General features: G+C 27.0%; 1 protein-coding gene across 1 annotated transcript in view; it reads right to left on the bottom strand.

Annotated features, from left to right (window-relative positions):
• LOC129958560 (ethanolaminephosphotransferase 1-like) overlaps positions 1–11495 on the bottom strand; it is a 54203-nt gene extending 42708 nt beyond the window's left edge. The window contains exon 1 of the mRNA XM_056071105.1: positions 11300–11495. Within this exon, the coding sequence (XP_055927080.1) occupies positions 11300–11353 (54 nt within the window). The 5' untranslated portion in view covers positions 11354–11495. The remainder of the gene's footprint in view (positions 1–11299) is intronic.
• Positions 11496–19118: the final 7623 nt, after the last annotated feature.

Below are 19118 nucleotides of genomic sequence, written 5' to 3' on the forward strand. Positions count from 1 at the left end.
CATCGCTAAAAGGCCATGAAAACAAAAACGATACTTTAACGAGAACCTACAATCAAATAACATGAGGAAATATCAGTTATATTCCAAGATTCTATGATCCAAAGCCTAACATCAGATCACTGCATCCCATGCTAAGTGACCTGCTGAGATGCGTGCCTTTTGGTCAGTGTCGTTTGTATGTAACATAACGCTGAATTAAAATAGGATATGCATTGCTGGAAATTCTTCTCGGAATCTGAGTGACATATTTGTATTCACGCGTTCTAAATTCTGATTTATCACTAAGCATTAGTTGCTAACTGTATGCATCCAAAATTTACGAGCAAGAAATGCTAAATGCAAACAATCCCTCTCGATTCTGAATTCTACATCATTTTATAAAATAAAGTTGAATTGAAAATTACAATTAAAACTTCACTTGTAAGATTAATTCTTAACTTTAAAATATTTAACTCTTGCCCTTAAAAATATTTCCAATCTAATAATTGATAATAAATTATCTCCCGGTTTTAAAGTTCTTATTACAATTCGATTCCAACAACGGCCGAGTTACACTGGTAAAGTGAAACATGAATGCGGAGATAAGCAAGCGTTTTCATTATTATAAAAATTGATCTTTGATTTTCATCTAATTACACTAAAATTCTGAATTATATGCATAGCCGCAGCACAAAAACGACTTTTGGTTGTCAGTAAAGGAACATATTTGGTGCAATTAATGAGTTCTCGTAGAAGGTCACGATGCTTCCCGCAGATAAGTATAACATCCCCAGTTTCCGACTTTCATAAGCCTTCGAAATTACAAACGGATATGTTACTCATCAGGGCAGTCAGCGCTTTGCTGGCATTTCCAGTTCCCTTCACCCTCTTCCACGTAAAATAAAACATCCTACCATATATTCAGTATATCATTCACTGAAAACCATGATTTTTTTCGTCTATGAACCGATCCCTATTTCAGCAGAGATTGTGTAACAGATATATGTTAGATAATTTATCCTATAATTTGCGTTTCTCTTTTTTTCCCCTTCTCAGCCAGCAAAAAGTTATCTGATAACAAATTAGCAGAGACAATGAGTCAGCAATTGATATTAATTCTATTACAAACTGATCATCATTTATATTCAAATAAAAAGTCCATCCAAAGCAGACAGTAAAAATATCTCTTAAAATGAAAATATTTCTCTTTCATTTCATAAAAGAAATCTTCAAGCAGAAAATTAACTAGGAGATAACGAATCAGAAAAATAAATAAGGTAATTATACAGAATAAATGAAATATGGTTTTGGGAAAAATATCTTATTAAAACAATCAATTTTTGGGGATTTCAATATAACTCGTAAGATAAAAAAACCTAATTGAATATAAGTTTGCAAATGAATTACGATACTTGGCACTTTCGTAAAAATTATAGCATCAGAAAAAAATGCTCTTCAACTGATATTTACCGTTATTATTATATATTTTTAAATATCAAAACATTTTACAAAGTCGATAATCTGATATGTGTTAATTTAAAATTTGAATCTCTTTTATAAGAATAAAGAAAAATTACATATAATTAAATTGCCCAGATATCCGAGTATTCGTAACTTCATTCCCAGAAGCTATAAAACTTGGGTGCTCAACCTTTAAGAGTTAAATAAAAACACGGTACAATTAAAATAATAAATTTTTAGTCCTTTTTTTCTTAAGTATTAATAGGAATAGAAAATATTTATTTTTCTTTCTAATATTTTAACTATTTTTCCATCACCCTGATTCATTCACAATGGTCTTGGTAAGTTAACTATATTCTACTATGTAGACCTGAAGATTAGAATAATAATTCCCAGAAATTAATTTTTCTTTAAAGAGTAAGTAGTAAATATTTTAGTGCGAGTTATTAAGTAACAAATAATAAAAATTGATAGAATCAAAAAATAATCTAATTTGGAATGTTTAGCCACTTTAAATATATGATTTGTTTTAATGGGACAATCATTTTTGTGCTTATGTTTTATTAAGTCTACTCATTTCAGATGCAAGGTTCAAATAATACTGTAAAGTAACATTAGCCTTTTCGCACTATTTGACACTTAATGGTTATTATCATGATTTTTTTCATATAGTTTATATGACGACTTTAACGCATAAATTAGCAGTCTTAAAGGGGGGAGGGGGTAATCATTATTTAGGATTGTATTATTTTAGGACACTGATAGGAGTTAGATTGTTCAATCATATCTTTGGTAGTATTTCAAAACGATGCTATTCTTCAGATGTTTCATTTTACGATAGCGGTATGAAAAGAGAAAACTCAATGCAAGCTAATCCATATACAACCGTAGATAAATAGCGCGATTAGAAAAAATAAGGTCAACGATTCAAAGTGTTTTTTATTTATTACAATTTTAATGAGGTTCTAACAGAACTATAAATACAGAGAGGAAATAATCGATGTATAAGATACGATGCGGCTGCTAAGTACCCGCATGTTTATCATGTTTTCATATCGATAATCAGAACTTAACGTTTCGAATCATTTCTGTCATCAATGATTTTGCTAGAGTTCATGGACAGCAGCCATTCTAATTCATACCAACACCCTTCAACAAATTGTTTAAGAACAAGCTACCATAAACAAAGGTTCGAATATAAGAGCTTACGAATAAATTGAAAACAAAAGGCTATAGATCCACGTTAATACATGAAAATAAATCTTGTTTTTCTAATTATTTGCTCCAAAATATTACCGAAGGGAAGCCCAGATCAACAGCAGAAGAGCTTCAGTGTTTTAGTGTCAAAATTTCAAAATGATAGAAATAACGTAGCGATGTAGAACTTGATATCTAATAGCTTGGACTATGATATCAAATGTAAGTGAAAATCAAGGTTATTGCACTTTTCTTGACGTAGCAAATAAAATAGTTCACAGCACAGTGGAGACATAGTTCTTAAAAAATTTCTCACGGTTCAGAAACATGATTTGATACATTTTTCATGTACAAACAATCAGAGCTATCTAATAGCGTAATGAAGAATGTTTATACCTAATGAAAGTTCCAATATCTATATTTTATACGCATTAGGCAAATATTTATAAACAGAACTCTTAAAATTTAAGAAGAGAGTCAAATATCACTCACATTCTTATAATAAAAACATTTGCCTGCTTATATTTTTTAGATAAATATATTATCTATCTATACAATTGAAAATCCGTTTGTTTGAACTTTATACAATTGAAATATCTGAACTTTATACAATTCCACATCCGGAATTGTATAAAGGCTTGACGGATTCAAATGAAGTTTGATACACAAGTTCCTTAACACTTAGAAGGATTTATTGAGCTATTAAAAACTTCCTGCAACTTTTTAAAGAGATGAAATGAGGATGGAAATATTTTACATTTTTGGACCATAACTTTTGAGCAAATCCCTCCACAAAAATCAGTTTTTCACTTCCTAGTTTTTAAAAATCAAGCCTTTTCTTAACAAAGTACCATTTCTGAAAAACTATTTCTCTAATTTTAATCAATTTTTCAAAGTTAATTTAAACACATTTTATAGCAATGTCTTTTTTTCCGTTTAAACATTAAACTTATTTTAGTGTTTAAATATAACACTCGCGCGCTTCTGCCTTGCGGCTATCGGACCTTTTTGCTTTTGTTAGATTTTTTTTTCTTTTTAGTTTTGATTTCAATTTGTTACGTAATATATTAGACACGTATTTTAAAGCTATCTGTTAAAGTTATTGCAATTTCTTTAACTGTTTGATCTAATTTTGTTCCATATTTTAGTCATTTTAAAATTTTAATGCGCCCAATTAGCGTATGATGTCTTCTTTTACTGGCCATAAAGTATTTTCAAAATATATATGTTAATATGAGCGCTGACATTCCCAACACTCACTCTGCACTCCAGAAAATTTACGTGTGGGTTTATCTCGATTATTTTTAACAGATGGAATTCTATTTTAATAGCAGTTGATATTAAGACATCTTATTAATATAATTAAATGTTTTATCGTTACAGTACTTCTCTTATAGAATTCAGTTTATTAATTCCCTCTTTAAGGCCGGACATTCATCGATCCATCAAGCCCCTGATGACCACTCATCATAAAGGAAAAGAAAAAAAAAATGCTAATTGGCAGCTGCTTAGTTCGTCAAACTTTAAAGGTTTATCTTTCAAATCACCGGGAGTCATTCATAGAATAGCTTTTTAAAAAAAAGTCTTAAAGCAAAACTAAACCAAAAGATCGTATTGGTTTGGACTCCAGTACATTCAATATTTCTTGGAATGAAAAAGAGGATTCTGTCACAAAAATGATCATGCAGTCGAACCCGTACATTGAAAGGACTGCAGCTGAAAATATTACCAAAAAATCTCGCTTCAAAATATATATACCAAATTTATTCAAACAGCAAATACCAAGAAATTCTAAAGGATATTTCTCCCATTTCATCAATTCTTCCTTTAAATATTTTTTTCTCTTCGCAAAACAGAGCAAAAAAGCTAGTTGGGTGGCCACATTTGCCAATAAAGAGGATTTCTATGCAAAAAAATGTTTAACAAGAATGAGATATACAATAGTAAAAGCAAATGCCACATTAACGAGTTCTATTTTAATCTTGCATGCAACTGTTTTTGCTGTTTTAGGCGATATTCCTTTATCGCAAATTGAACCAACGACTTCAATTTTTGATGATTAGTGTATTTTTGTTGTTTTTCTCCCAAATTATTATCTGCAAAAATCACATTTTCTTTCAGTGGTAAACAGTTTTACTCAACCTTTTAAAAAAGTATTATTAAGCTTTAATGCGAATAATTTTTTTATTATTCAGATGCGATATAAGACGATTTTGGTATCTTCAAATAGCTCTGCTTATATACCATTACGCTGAACTTTTCAAGATGGTTTCACTTATAAAACTTTATTATCCTTGGAGCTTCCCTTTCCTCTCGCTCTTTTTGAGAAGCAAAAATTCAGAATTTCTGATTAAACTAAAAAATTATTGGTTACAATTATTCATGAAACACGTTACGTTTTATCAACAGATGCATAATTATTATAAAGCCTGCAGCATTCCATTTTTGCTCTGTTAAAATAAGATTTCTCATTTTCTAATAAGTCTTAAAGAAAAATTAGAAGTAGAAAAGAATCTAACGAAGTGGGAGAAAATCTTTTCAATTTTTTTTTATAATATACTTTAATGAAATATTTTTAAACTACTATACGCTCCAACGAAAAGCCAACATTTTTTCCCCACAGAAATCAAACAGTTATTTCAGTTAGCAGAAACATTGATTAGATGTCTGAAAAGTTGATTGACTACAAAATAGGATTTAATAGCGCAGAAGTAAATTGTGGATATGTACGATAAAATATGCCATACTCTTTATTTCATCTTCTATAAATTAATTTTGTTTCAAGTACGTATAAAAAGCTTACGTACACAATAGATAAAAATAAAGTATAAAATTTCAGAGGCCTTAAATAAGTTTTGCTTCATCTTTAAAAAAATTAATCACGAGCATTTATACAACCAAAGCAATTTTGTCTATGCATATTAAAACTGGAGATCGTACGACATTGAATGGTGCTTTAATGTAATATCATTACATACAATAACAGACAAAAGTACATTTCATAAAAGTATCAAAGACTGTTTATCTCGCACTAATTATTGCACATTATAACTAAACATGACTATCTTTAAAAAATAGCAAGTATTATGTGAACTAAATTTTTGTTTCTGCAAAAGGTCAATTCAAATTCGCACAAAATATGTTTTCAAATGACAATTCCCAGTTTTAAACACAAATCCAAACTTTTCAGACTAAATTAACTTGAAGATAAAACTGCCATTTCATATGATGAATAATGAATTTGGAACTTCCAAATGTTTGTTAAATGGTTTCCGGCTTTTCTGATATATCTTTAGATATTAATACGCAATGCCAATAAAGTATGCTTTACATTAAATCACAGAACAGCACACACACACAAACAAGCAATTTTTTAAATTTAAAGTAATATTTTATGCTTTTTATCAAACATTAAATTCATATCTGCAAAGAAGAGAAAAACAGAAAATGATAGGTTAATCCACTAAAGCTACAACTTAAATCTCCATTAGACAAAATTTCAATCATTTCCGTTCAATAATTACCAAGATATTCAAAAACATTCAGAATGTCGCGTTGTTCACTCTTGGAGGTGGTATTAACATATCAGAAAAATCCGAAAAGAAAACGCTGTTAAATAAATACACAAATTAAAATCTGTCTTTGGCCATTACTTTAGACTAATAATAAGGTGTTGATAAAAATTTTTAAACATTGGTCAGTCGTAAATTAAACAGAACACATGAACAATCGATCCAGAAAACAAAATCGATTTTCGCTAGCATTCGAAGCAAATCATAACTAAAAACCGATTAAAGTTTCAGAAAATTGCAAAATTCTTGCTTTAAAAAACAACAATACAGAAAAACTAACTTAAATTTGGAAAAACTGATTTAACGAAGCCAGAATGTAAAAGGTTAAATCAGTATGGAAAAAAAATGAATTTAAAAAAGTCAGTATATTTATAAATAGGTTATTTGGAATAATTAATTTTGAAAATTGTCATCTTTAAATACAAAGTAAATTAAAAAAATATATATTTAAATTTCTATTTAATTGTGATTCTTTGTGGTAAAACATCAAATGTAAGGCATATATTTTATTGTATCCAAAAGGGAAAAGTTAAATTTATAGCAATGCACAAAATCGCTACACTTACTGCTATAGTGCAAAGCAATACTACCATAAGTTGTTAAAGGCTTTGATGATAAAATTAATTTCATAAATAGCAATCTTTACTACCCAAATTTTAAATATCAAAAACTAATGTTAAAAACCTTTTTAGTAACTTAATTTCTTTTCATAGGAGGACAAAAAACCAACTTTCATTCCTTCATTCTTTCATTAAGTCAAAAAGATGTTACAATTTAAAATTCTAAAATCTCATAACTTTAAGGTTAAATCCTACAGAACAGGTTAATAATCATGAAGCTATAGAAAAAATTCTCATAGAAAAAGAGCTTTATACAAATATCAACCAAATTTCAAGAGCAAGAAATTATACCCATTTATAAAAATGTATTGGAATTAAAATTCCCCATATTGGCAACAAAAGCATCTTATGGTATATTCATTAATTTAAAAATATTACAAATGAATATAATGGATGTTGAAAATGAAACATCTCAAAGGAAAAAATATCCATAAGAGACATCTGAAGAAATAAAATCATTGCTTTAAAGATTCAGTATTACGTCATAATGATCAAAGGCAAAAATAACAAATATACAAAGCAGAAGAGTTTTTTTTTGTTTGTTTGTTTTTTTTAAATTCGAGTAAGCAGAACTTTGAGATTTAGTCTATTCGTATCATAGAAAATATTCTTTAAAATCTCAGAAAACACTAACAAAAAATTACTTTTGGAATTAGTAATAAATTAGAACAGCAATTCAGTACTTAATAAATTGTGGATGTTTGTAAAGAAATTGAAAAAAAAATTAAATTATTAAATTACTTTTATGGTCATTTTTTAATGTAAAGAGAAACAAAAGAACCTAAATCCTTATTTATTGTTAATGAAAACTAATTAATATCAATTATATAATTGATTAATGCTGGTGAGTAAAAGAATATTTTTATTCACATTCATTTTCCCAGTATCCATAGTCAGTTAAGCCAATTAAAGTCATCTTCAAGATAATGACTTGTTTAACATACAGGTTTTTACTGACAAATGTAGAACTTTCAACAACTATTGCAAAAGAAATGTAAGAAAAGAAACATTTGAAATTTAATTAAAATAAGTAATAATTGTGATTACAGAGAGAGGGAAAAAACCAAACACTTGGATGGCATTAAACCTATTATTAGCCAAGTTCAAAAATTTCATGTAAACTTGGATAGATTTGAATTAACAATAACTATATAAATAATATAAAGCTCAAATAGAAGGCAATTATAGTAAATAGTAGAGTCAAAATAACTTAGAAAAACTTATATTTCATTAGACCATTATAATATTCAATATTAAAATCTGATTTGCAAATCCAAAGCAGCAATTGCAATAAATTGATAAAACAAGCAATTTACAATTTAGAATGCTTAATTCAAATAAGTATTTTCTGGAGTTTCTAGTAGTAAACCCAAATTGTTTATAAATGCTTTCATAATATAAAATTTTAAAAAAAAAATCCAATCATAATTCTAGATAAAAATTCAAAAAGGCACCATGCAAGTAACCAAAGAAAGAAAACAAAAATTCTACTTGGAACCATAATTGAGCATAATTATGCAATCAGGAAACACCTTTTTTTTAGAATATTAGGTTCATTACTGAAAACAATAAACAATAACTGAACAAAAACTAAAAATGCATTGATATCAATTGGTTACACAACAGACTTCTTAGAAAACAACTACTAATTTAGAAAACTGTAGGTTTGCCTTATTTTCTGTACTATTCTACCAAACCAGCTATATCTGATAATGTTTGAGTCGGTTCTGGATGAATAATTTTCTCATTATTAACTTCTGAATTAATGACTTTTTATTAAGACAAATGAAATGTTATAATTATTTATCCTGCTACAATGTCCATCTTTACATAAGTAAATTTCTATGTTCTTCTCAGCTTAGAAACATACTGTAGCATTAGATCTAGAAATTTGTTTCATTTTATGCAAAGAGTGAAAATTATTTTCGAACAACAGAAACATTAATAAGTTTAAACAGAAATAAGAAAATACAGAGATCATCTAAAAATATAAACCTATTGCAAAAAATTAAAAAACAGTTTTATACAAGTTCCACATACTTTCTTAAAATATCTGTGTAGTTTATTGTAGTGAAGATATTCTAGTTATTTTTTTTTCCTCCAAAAAGAAAATTATAAAAAGTAAAATTCATTATTTAATAATAAGTACATTTTTAAAAAATAACTGTACCACATAATGATGAAAAATAAGCTCCATTTTACATTAAAAAACATTTAAATTTCTAAGCATGTTGGTACTACTGACAAAACAGGTTTCCAATTTCTATAATATATATATTACACACACACATTAAGAATTGGAAATAATCAAAATTGGCAAAACATATAAAAATAAAAATGAAAGGAAAAACAAATCAGAGTTACATTTTTATCTTCTAGTTAATCATGATTTTTAAAAAATAAAAAAATTAAATTCCATTGGAACAAATATGAGTGGAAAATTACAAATAAAATTTTCTTTATGGATAATAGTACGAATACATAAGATAATCAAAAAGGAAAATTAAATCTTGCATACAAAGAAATGAAAGAATGCTGCAAGAAAAACGTGATTTCAAATAATTAAAAGAAATGTATGAAAAACCAATGGAAAGTTTCATAGCAAGTACTATCTGCATCAAATAGAAAAAAAGGAAAAAATTACCAAAAGGAAAAATTATCAATACCAAACACCATAGAAAATAGTTTTTCTAAGATTCATCATTATAAGCAATGTTTCTTTAAAGCTTTTAATTCATAAATGAGAACGACCTTGAAACGCAGCACCAATTGCTGGTAAATGACAACTACAAAGGCAGTACTATTCTATTAATGTAGAAATCATTATCAAAATGTGAATGTTGAGAATTTAGAAATTATATACAATTTATCACTGCAGTTATTAAATCTCACATGGAGGAGAATCAACCTTGATAGCTAATAAAATATTCCAATGACAGTAATATTTTTACCATTCAGAAAAATGTAACACATGTTAGTTTATCTAAAAATAATATTGTACAGACAATCAAGCTTGTTAGTTTCTTTACTGTACTTAGGTAATCAAATTTGTTTTTGCACATATAATTTATAATATTCTGGATTTATCTGTTCTTATAAAACATATTTAAACTATAAAGCCTTAGATTCATAGAATGTTTCATTTGTATTTCTTGACTGTTCAAATTCTAAAATAGTAAACAACTGAATACCTGATCTGCAATATTTATTGTGCTTAACACTTAAATAAATGTATGATGTCACCCAAATATATGTCTAAAAATAAAATAGCAGAATTTCTTTTTGCAGTAAAAAAAGTCTCAAGAGAATTTCAAAATGAAATCTAATTTTGAATCTGTAGTAATTGTATTAATATTTAAATTGAAAACATTAAAATAAAATAATATTCAAACAGATCAACATAAACATATGTTCACTGAAAAATTTTATTGATTACATTTTATACATCTGAAAAAATTAAATACTTATAATAACAAAAAAATATTTTTCATGCAAAGTTGCATGCATCCGTTAGAAAATAAGTCCCAAATTCAACTTTTTTGACAATGCTTTAATTCACAACTGATTTTTTCTCAATTAAAAGAATACAGAACATACATGTAAAAATGAGATATTAAATACACCAGCATGCTTCTTTTCAAAACAATGAGATGAAATAAAATAACATGCCTTCTCAAAACATTAATAATATTAATTAAATGACTGAACATTTTCAATCAAATTGTCTAAAATTGCAAAGAATTTTTACATATAAAACATTACAGTTATATTTTATTATTCATATCTCACAATAGAACCCATATGCAGGTCAATTCCTCACCTAAACAGTTAGCATAAAGATCATTCATACTTAACAAATTTTTAATTCATTGTTTCTTTGAGTGAATAGAATAATCGCACGTACAAAGAAAATAAAAAATTCCTTTCATTTTAAATTATTTTTTGCTCTCAGTAGTGACAAAATAAATTACAAATATAAAAAAATTAATTAAAAATAAAGGCGAGTTGATTGTTCTTTTAAAATAAAGAAGATTCTTCTTGCAATATTAATAAAAGAATCTAATTCTACTATCAAATTTTAAATAGTTTCTAACATTTAATACTTGATTTTAATATATTGCGACATCTGGTTATGAAATCAATTAAATATCTAATATAATATTGAAACATGTATATATATGACAAAACTCAATATTTTTAAAAATTTCCTCGAGTTAATTATTATCTGCTGATTTCTAAACTTGTTGCACGTTTAATTTTCTCACGCCTCTTAACAAAACCCCATGCAATTTCAATATTTCAAACATCCTGCTTAAAGTAGATCTAAATAAAATTCAAAACAGCACAGATTTCTAAAACTGAGGGATAAAATAAAAAGATATTTTTTTTTAAATATGAAAAAAAGACAAGCAAAATATCCGAAAATATCTAAAAATTCTCCTTATTTGACAAAGCTAATTCAAAACCTACCTTATAATTTTCGAAGCCCTTAATCCTTTCAGGGGAAAGATATTGATAATACATGACCTAATAGACTTATGTAATTATACTTAAACTTTTTTTAAAGTTTCTGCTTTGCACAAAATTCTAATAATGCACGACCTTTAATCTAATACTTTGATTTTGATTTCTGAAAAACAACACGCCACTTCTCCGTTTTCGCTGAAAGAAGGATTTAAACAAACTAACATGGTCACAGTTAATTAAGCTTTATATCTGAACAAGCTTCTTTTTTTTTTAGTTGTTGTTAGTGTTGCAGTTATAGTTGAATAAGAGTCGCGCTAGAGGAATGAAAATGAATTTCCTCACGGATCGTCTCCATTATTGAGTACTTATATACAAACATATGATAAAAAGGAATGCTTTTTGGGCATACAAATAATTCCACCTTCTTCTTAGTAGTTTACTGGTTTCACTCTCCGAAATGATTTGTACAATAAATAAATCCGGAATTTTTCCATTCTCTTTTCTTTTTTTTTTGATGGATCAAAAATTTTTCAAGGACACAAATTGTAATGTCAATATTCCACATTCCAATCGTTTCGTAATTCCGCGTTCAAAAATAGAAATATTCATATAGAAGCAATAAAAAATTCATATAGAAATAACTCATATAGAACTTTATTTGATGTTTGAATACTGCAACGTATTTTTTAGAGATTAGATATTAAAATCACACTTTTTGGAAAAAGGATAGATAATAATATTGACAGCAAAGATGAAAATCTTTATACTTAGAAAAATGCAATATTCTCATTAATTAAGTACTATGAAAAATTGAATGTAAATTAATTTAATATTTTTTTAAGTAGGAATAAATTGTAAATCCAAACAATTGTAAAAAAGAATTAAAATAGTAAAGAAAACTTTTTAACTGCATTTTTTAAAACTAGAAAAAAGAGAATTTTTCGAAACTTGAAAAGAGAATATGCTATGCTATTTTAAAATAATAGAAAAAATAATGAAGATTTTTTTTCTCATATATGATATTTCCAATTTGATTTAGTTGCAAACAACATTATATGCTCATATCGAGAACAACCTCCCCAAACAGAGATGCTATTCTTGGGGATTTTTACTGTTTGAAATATCACGATATTTTTCCTTTTGATCTCTTGCATGTTATAAAGCTAAAAATAACAATTCTTTTTCTGTTTACTGCACAGATTTAATTTTTGTGCAGAAGTTCTTTGTTCTTGTTGCTCTTCATATTTCTAATTAATGATAATGAATAGCTTACACTTAGAGTATTAACTACATCCTTCCTACAGTGCTTATAAGAAATTATTACTCACTAATTATTTATATTTACATTTTAAGCGTTTATCAAAATAAATATTTTTTTCTTTCTCTTTTTCTTTTCTTTTCAATTTCATTATGAACAAATATTTATATCTTTATTTGTAAAAATATACGATACTTTCTATAATAATGCATTCCCTTAAACACTTTTGAAACATTGCACATTTTTAAGAAAATCTGATTTTAATAATTTTTCAACTCATTATATCAAAATAAGGAATTGATAGTATGCAATAAATAAAGTATTTCGTTATAAATATAATCTTAATATTATGAAAAAAGATTGTGTGAATATATAAACCTTGATACTTCTTTGTAGATAGACAAACTTTTTTTCACTCATTATCTCTATCCCAAAAATAGAATATAAATAAGAAAAATGAAATTTTAAATAAAAGCAAATTCAAGTAAATATATTTGCTCTGCAAATTTTGAATGAAACGATTTAAGTCAAGATTATATACTAAACTGATTTAGCTTACGTATGTATTTTCAGAAAAAAGGGGAGTTTATAAATATCAAGATATTTCCATCGTTATTATGAAGTTGTCTGCTTAAAGTAGCTAAAATAGCTCAAATATCATGAAAATTCGGGGTAAAAAACATTTATGAGTCCTAATTTAATAAAAAAAATGCCAAAACAACTATCCAGAAAACAAGGGTGTGTTGAAAATACATAATTCTTGAATTGAAATTATTCTGAAAATATTATTTAAGAAATTATTTTACCTATTCATTATTTTCATTCAATATTATTTAATCTTAAAACACTAAAAGATTCACATTGAACTTATAAAATATTTCTAAATGATTTTAAATAAGAATAAATTAACTGTAAATAAAGAGTTAAAATGAATTTTGACGAGAATATATTTACTAAGAATTATTGCTTGAAAACTGTAAAATAATAGCTTAAATGAAAAATGGGGCAATATGTTCTATATTGTAAGAATCAAATAAAAACTAGTGAACTTTTGTGCAGAATGGAAAATAACTCTCCAATAATTGCTCAAGAGAAAAAGGGTAAGATTTGTTATAATTCAACGTAATCATCAGAGTTTCAAAAAGGACTGTGCCCTTTGAATATTCTTTTAACTCATTAGAACACCGATGCCAATATTTTCTAAGAATTTTTACATAATCGGCGTCCTTCCAGCCTTGTTTAATTTTAGCACTAAGAATATAAGTTGCACCATATCCAAAAGTGAAATCACGTACATGAGGGTTCATGTGATTAACCATCTTTATGAATATGCTTTGTAATGGCCATTCTAGATGAAATTCAAGCACAAGTAGGGGGCACAAGTATAAAATTTCTTTTTGTTCATTTTCCGTCATTTGGTTGAAACAAAAGCGTAAGTCATCATGATGTAATTTATCTGTCCATTCCTTGATAAGAAAATATCCTCGCCTATCACTTGTTGTTAACATGTGGAAGAAAGAGCTTAATCGGATTCGATAGCTATCGTCAGGTTTAATAAACAACGGACGAAGTTTAGAAGTGACCTGTTGCTGATCCGATGTATTCCATATCCATGATATTCTACTGTCATCAATCATACGTTCAATCCAAAATCGTATAACTAAATTTGTATTTCCGTGGTATAAATCTTTTAAAGAAGCCACACTAATTTTATTCCACAAAATGATGACATCGGAAATTAAAAAATATGTGCATGCTACTACAAATAATTTTTTTGCTTCCAAAGATTTGTTTCGAATTAGTTCCTTGGCAGTCAACGGTCTATTAATTGTTCCTTCTGATTTCCAACATAGAAAGTTTTTATAGTTGACGTCATCCGATAGAATTTCGTAATGATCTTCTTTCCATTTTTTCACCTCTGAATGTATAGAACGAAGACAGCCTGCCACTTTCTTGCGCATTGAAAAAGGAAGATACCTGCGCAATCGGTTTACTACTTTTTCCTGTATTATGAGCCATTTTTCTTGTACTCGGTGCCGATGAGTATAGCATGTGATATCTTGGCACATTTCCTCTAGTTCTTCTAATTCATCCACCAACAAACTAATACGAGGATTGTTATACACAGTTATGGCGATCTTTGCAAGAGCCAGATACTGAAGCGATGGCAAGAAAGTAATATGAATAGCCATTTTAAAGTTTTGAAGTATAATTGATTTCTTAAATCTATCTATGTAATACTTTTATATTAAGCAGATAAATGCAAACTGTAAGGAAAATTTGGCATGAAAATGAAATTTCAATGCATTTAATGCACAAGGAATTCAAAACGTGATTTTCAGAAGTCACCTGTTTTAAGTGAAAAAGAAGAATTGTAGAGAACAAGCGATGCAGCACTAATTCTTCACTTTCTGTGGAAACAAGAATAGAACCTGTGAAAAGTAATAAATAAATAAATAATAACAGTGAAAGTTAGTTCAGTAAACAACGAAATAATAATAATAATAACACCTTTAATGCATGTCTATGCATGTTTTGAAACCATAATCTTTCCATATAAAAATACTATTTTCTAAAATCAAATATTTACAAAAAAGGAAAAGAATGAAAGAAAATCATTTTTCTCTCATTGATAAGAGATTTTAAAATTCTGTTTTTAAACACATGGTAGGGTTGTAATAAAATATAAAGATATTCATTCAGAAATGATATGAAATCATTTTATTTGTTATTTAAAATGATTTTTAAATAAAAACATTAGTTGTTAATAATATCGCAATATTAATAATATTTTTAATACATTGCTTCATATTTTCAATATTTATAAAGTAATTTTTATAACTTTCATTCAAAAATATTGCTACCGGTTTAATGCTTAAATAATTAAGCTATATCATTTGACAATATTCCAAACTATTAAGAGGAAACTGTATACAGTTTATCATTATTCAGATTTTATTTTAGTTTATTTTTCTGAAATTTTTCTCTTTACTTGAGCAATATCTATATCTGCTCATATGCAGCTATGATTTAAAGCATTAGTTTAATTCATGTGAGATGGAAACATTTTTTATTCTGTATAAGAATCCTGCATTCATTAAAGGTGTGAAATTGAGATCTATGTTGTTATAGGATATATTGCTTGCACTTTCATTTACTCACAAAACAAGAGAAAAATTTCATTGATCTGTTTGACTTGATATACTTTTTCGTAATATGTTTAAGTTTTATTCTTAGACTGAAACATTCAAAGCAGTTAGAAATGGCCATAGACCATCATAGCAAAAATGTTTAAAAAAAGCATGGTACATGAGTTAATTTCTTTAATCTTTATACAAATAAAAACATCAAAATTAACGTAAATGAACAGAAACAAATTTAACAATTTGATTGAACAGTTGATGATATTTGATTCAAAAGTCTTATTCCATTTCAGAATGAGAATAAAATAGTTAAGATAACAGAAGAATAAAATAGTTAAGATAACAGAATATACATTTATATTTTTCATGTTAAAAGTGCAACATTAAATTTCCTACCTCATTTTATTCCCATGGGAATGTTTTTTTTTTTTTAACGAAATTGGAAAATATGTACGATCCATAGATTTTACGATATTTAAGTTGCATCTAATCAGAAAGATTTATTTCTCTTAAGTGCCATAAGGAAGCTGTTAATGCTTCAAAGAACTAAAACGTGCAGATAAGGAGAACCAGAATCAATCATTCTTTGAAAAGTGTTTCCGATAGCACAATCAGATGAAGAGAGACTTGCTGAGAAATCCATCTCACAAACATTTTGTTATTTGTATGTCTTTTCTTTGTGATGAGTTATTTCGATGGGCTAAGCTATGTGAAGCGGAGAAAAAAATGATCGGATCATGATGCATTATTAGAAAAGTGAAGAATAATGATTTGCATATAAATCACTGGCTAGTTATTTTCTACTAAAATTATCCTAAAAATTACGTATTAACAAGGTAACAGTTTCTTACTACTATATGTAATACTATACTACTTACTACTATATGCAATACTATATACTACTGTATGTAATAGCACCGGGAAGTTATGGGGCTTGATCTGTATAAATACCATTAAGTCGTGGCATAAGGTTATACTTGTAGAGGAATTTATCTCCAGTCTTGATAAAGCAGTGTACCAAATGACATTGAATCATTGACAGTAGGATTACCATTTATAGCTGGATTTTTAAGCTTAAATATGTATGATGGCCTGCGATTACATTAATCGCATTCTCCTAAAGAACTGTGATTATAAATTAGAAAAATCCTGATATTAATGACTCAGGCTAATCAAGAAATGTCGTTCGTTGTAATGAGTATCATCATTTTAGAATGCGTCATGTAAATGGAAAATCATCCAGCGCTTTCCAATCAGCCTAATATTTTTAAGCTTGTTGTAATGAGCTGAAATATTTCGGTGATAATCAGAAAATGAGAAATTTTTTTGGCTAATTTATTGTAATAAACTTCATCAGAATGGCATCAGGCTTATTAACAAATATATATGCATATGAAAAGTGATTAATCTACCAGTATTCATTCCTTTCCTTTACAATTTATTGAATTAATTACAAATGAATTAGTTATTAGTTAAACTGCACAAAAATAATCTTATGACAAGAACTTTCGCTGTGGAATAATAATTATGCAATAATTGTTATTGTTTTCAGAAGAAAGTCGTTGTAATGAAATTATGGTATAGTTTAAGACTAAAAATTAAAAATCAATTGCATCGAGGTCAACATCATTGCAACATTTCTGCAAGACCGTATCGTCAATCTATAAATAACGATACCTATTGCAATTTTTCAAACTTTATATGAAGGGGGGAAAAACTGAATTTTTTGCAAGCAATAACAAACACGGTGGATCCCCCCCCCAAATTGATCATCATGTATTGTATCATGTTTATAATCATATGTGAAAAAAATCTGCCTTATTCATTTCTGGTTGTGAAAAATTAAGTCTTTCTTTCCCTTGTGAAATTTGAAATATTGATATATGTGGAGTTACTTTTTAAGTGACGATATATTTTATATACGAATTAGTTAAGCCTTTTTTCAGTTTTAAATTATTAGAGCTCAAAAGTCCTATTTTGAAACTGTATGAAGAATATTTTAGCAGAGGTGTACGTAGATAAAACAGCGTCCCTCCCTCCTCTTTTCTTAAATGCTTAATTTTTATATCATCATAATATTTTAAAAATTCATCTTAAAAAATTCAATTAATGCGCAATCCTTCTTCCCTCCAATTTTAATAATTTAAAAAGAAACATTTCTAAATATATTTCAATAAGATCAATTTTCATTTATAAAAATTCTAATCATTTAGTTTGTCAAATATCTAAATCGTTTTTCTTCTTTTGAAAAAGATTCATTATATCTCAGATAACGAAGTAACTCAATTAGAAAATATAATTATTTATAATTATTATATTATTTTCTTAATTATTTTATTCTGTCATGGAAGCATTGTTCAGTTTTAACAAAAAATGTTTTTACAATAATTTTTACACATTTATGATGCTTTACTTTTTCTTGAAGCAATTTTGCATTTTAGCTCACTGAATTATAGTCAAAAAATAGCTCTTGTGCTGAAAAAGCCCAATTTCAGCAAAATATTCTATAATTCGCTAAATAATATGCAATAATTGGAATTTAAATGAAATTAATTCTTGAATAAAATAATAAGTAATCTTAGTTAAATTTCATAATTTTAGAAAGTCTAACCATTCTGTCTAGCAATTCTTCAACAGTTAAATATTAGAGCCTAAACCGTTAGCTGCTAAAAAATTAGTACGTTTTCATTTTGTTTATGCATCAAAATTTAGTTCAAGCAGTAATGCATTTTAATGCAGCATGGTTTTTTTATTTTCTAACTTATTTCTTGGTGTTCTTTTTGTCGCAATTGCTACAAGCATTGAATAAATTAAATAATAAAATTAAAATTGTTTACAATTTTTATAACTGTAAAAATTGTTTAGTCAATACAATCAATTTATTGCGTGAACTAGTTGTAATTTTAATTTTTTATATACATTTTTATACATAAATATTTAAGTTTAAGTACTATAACATATACATACTAACCTAGAATGTCAACGTTTTATTTCATTTATAATAAAAGCTCATGTTATGATGTTCAGTTTTTGTAATCTGCTTGGATTTTGTTTTATTTTTCGATGATCGATATTAAATATCATCAAAACCAATTGCCAAATAACCCTTCAGGTATTATTTACAAAGGAAAAACCAATGTCCTTCCTCAAAAAAAAAAAATCTAATGAAATGACTCATACTTAAGGAATTTTACAAATAGAAAGGTATTAATTTTAATGCCAGAAACTGAAATATAAAGAAAGAGACGTTTATCACAAACCAGAATTTCGCAAATATTTTTAATAAAGCATTGGAGATAACTCTTTGATTTCAATTTCAAAATATGGAAACACTCGGAACTGAAGGAAGGCATATTTTTAAAGATAATTAACAACATTTTTTCGTTAAATTTGGGTCAGGATTGGTAAGGGAAAATTTAAA

Source organism: Argiope bruennichi, chromosome X1, assembly GCF_947563725.1.
Source record: "Argiope bruennichi chromosome X1, qqArgBrue1.1, whole genome shotgun sequence".
NCBI classification, from domain to species: domain Eukaryota; kingdom Metazoa; phylum Arthropoda; class Arachnida; order Araneae; family Araneidae; genus Argiope; species Argiope bruennichi.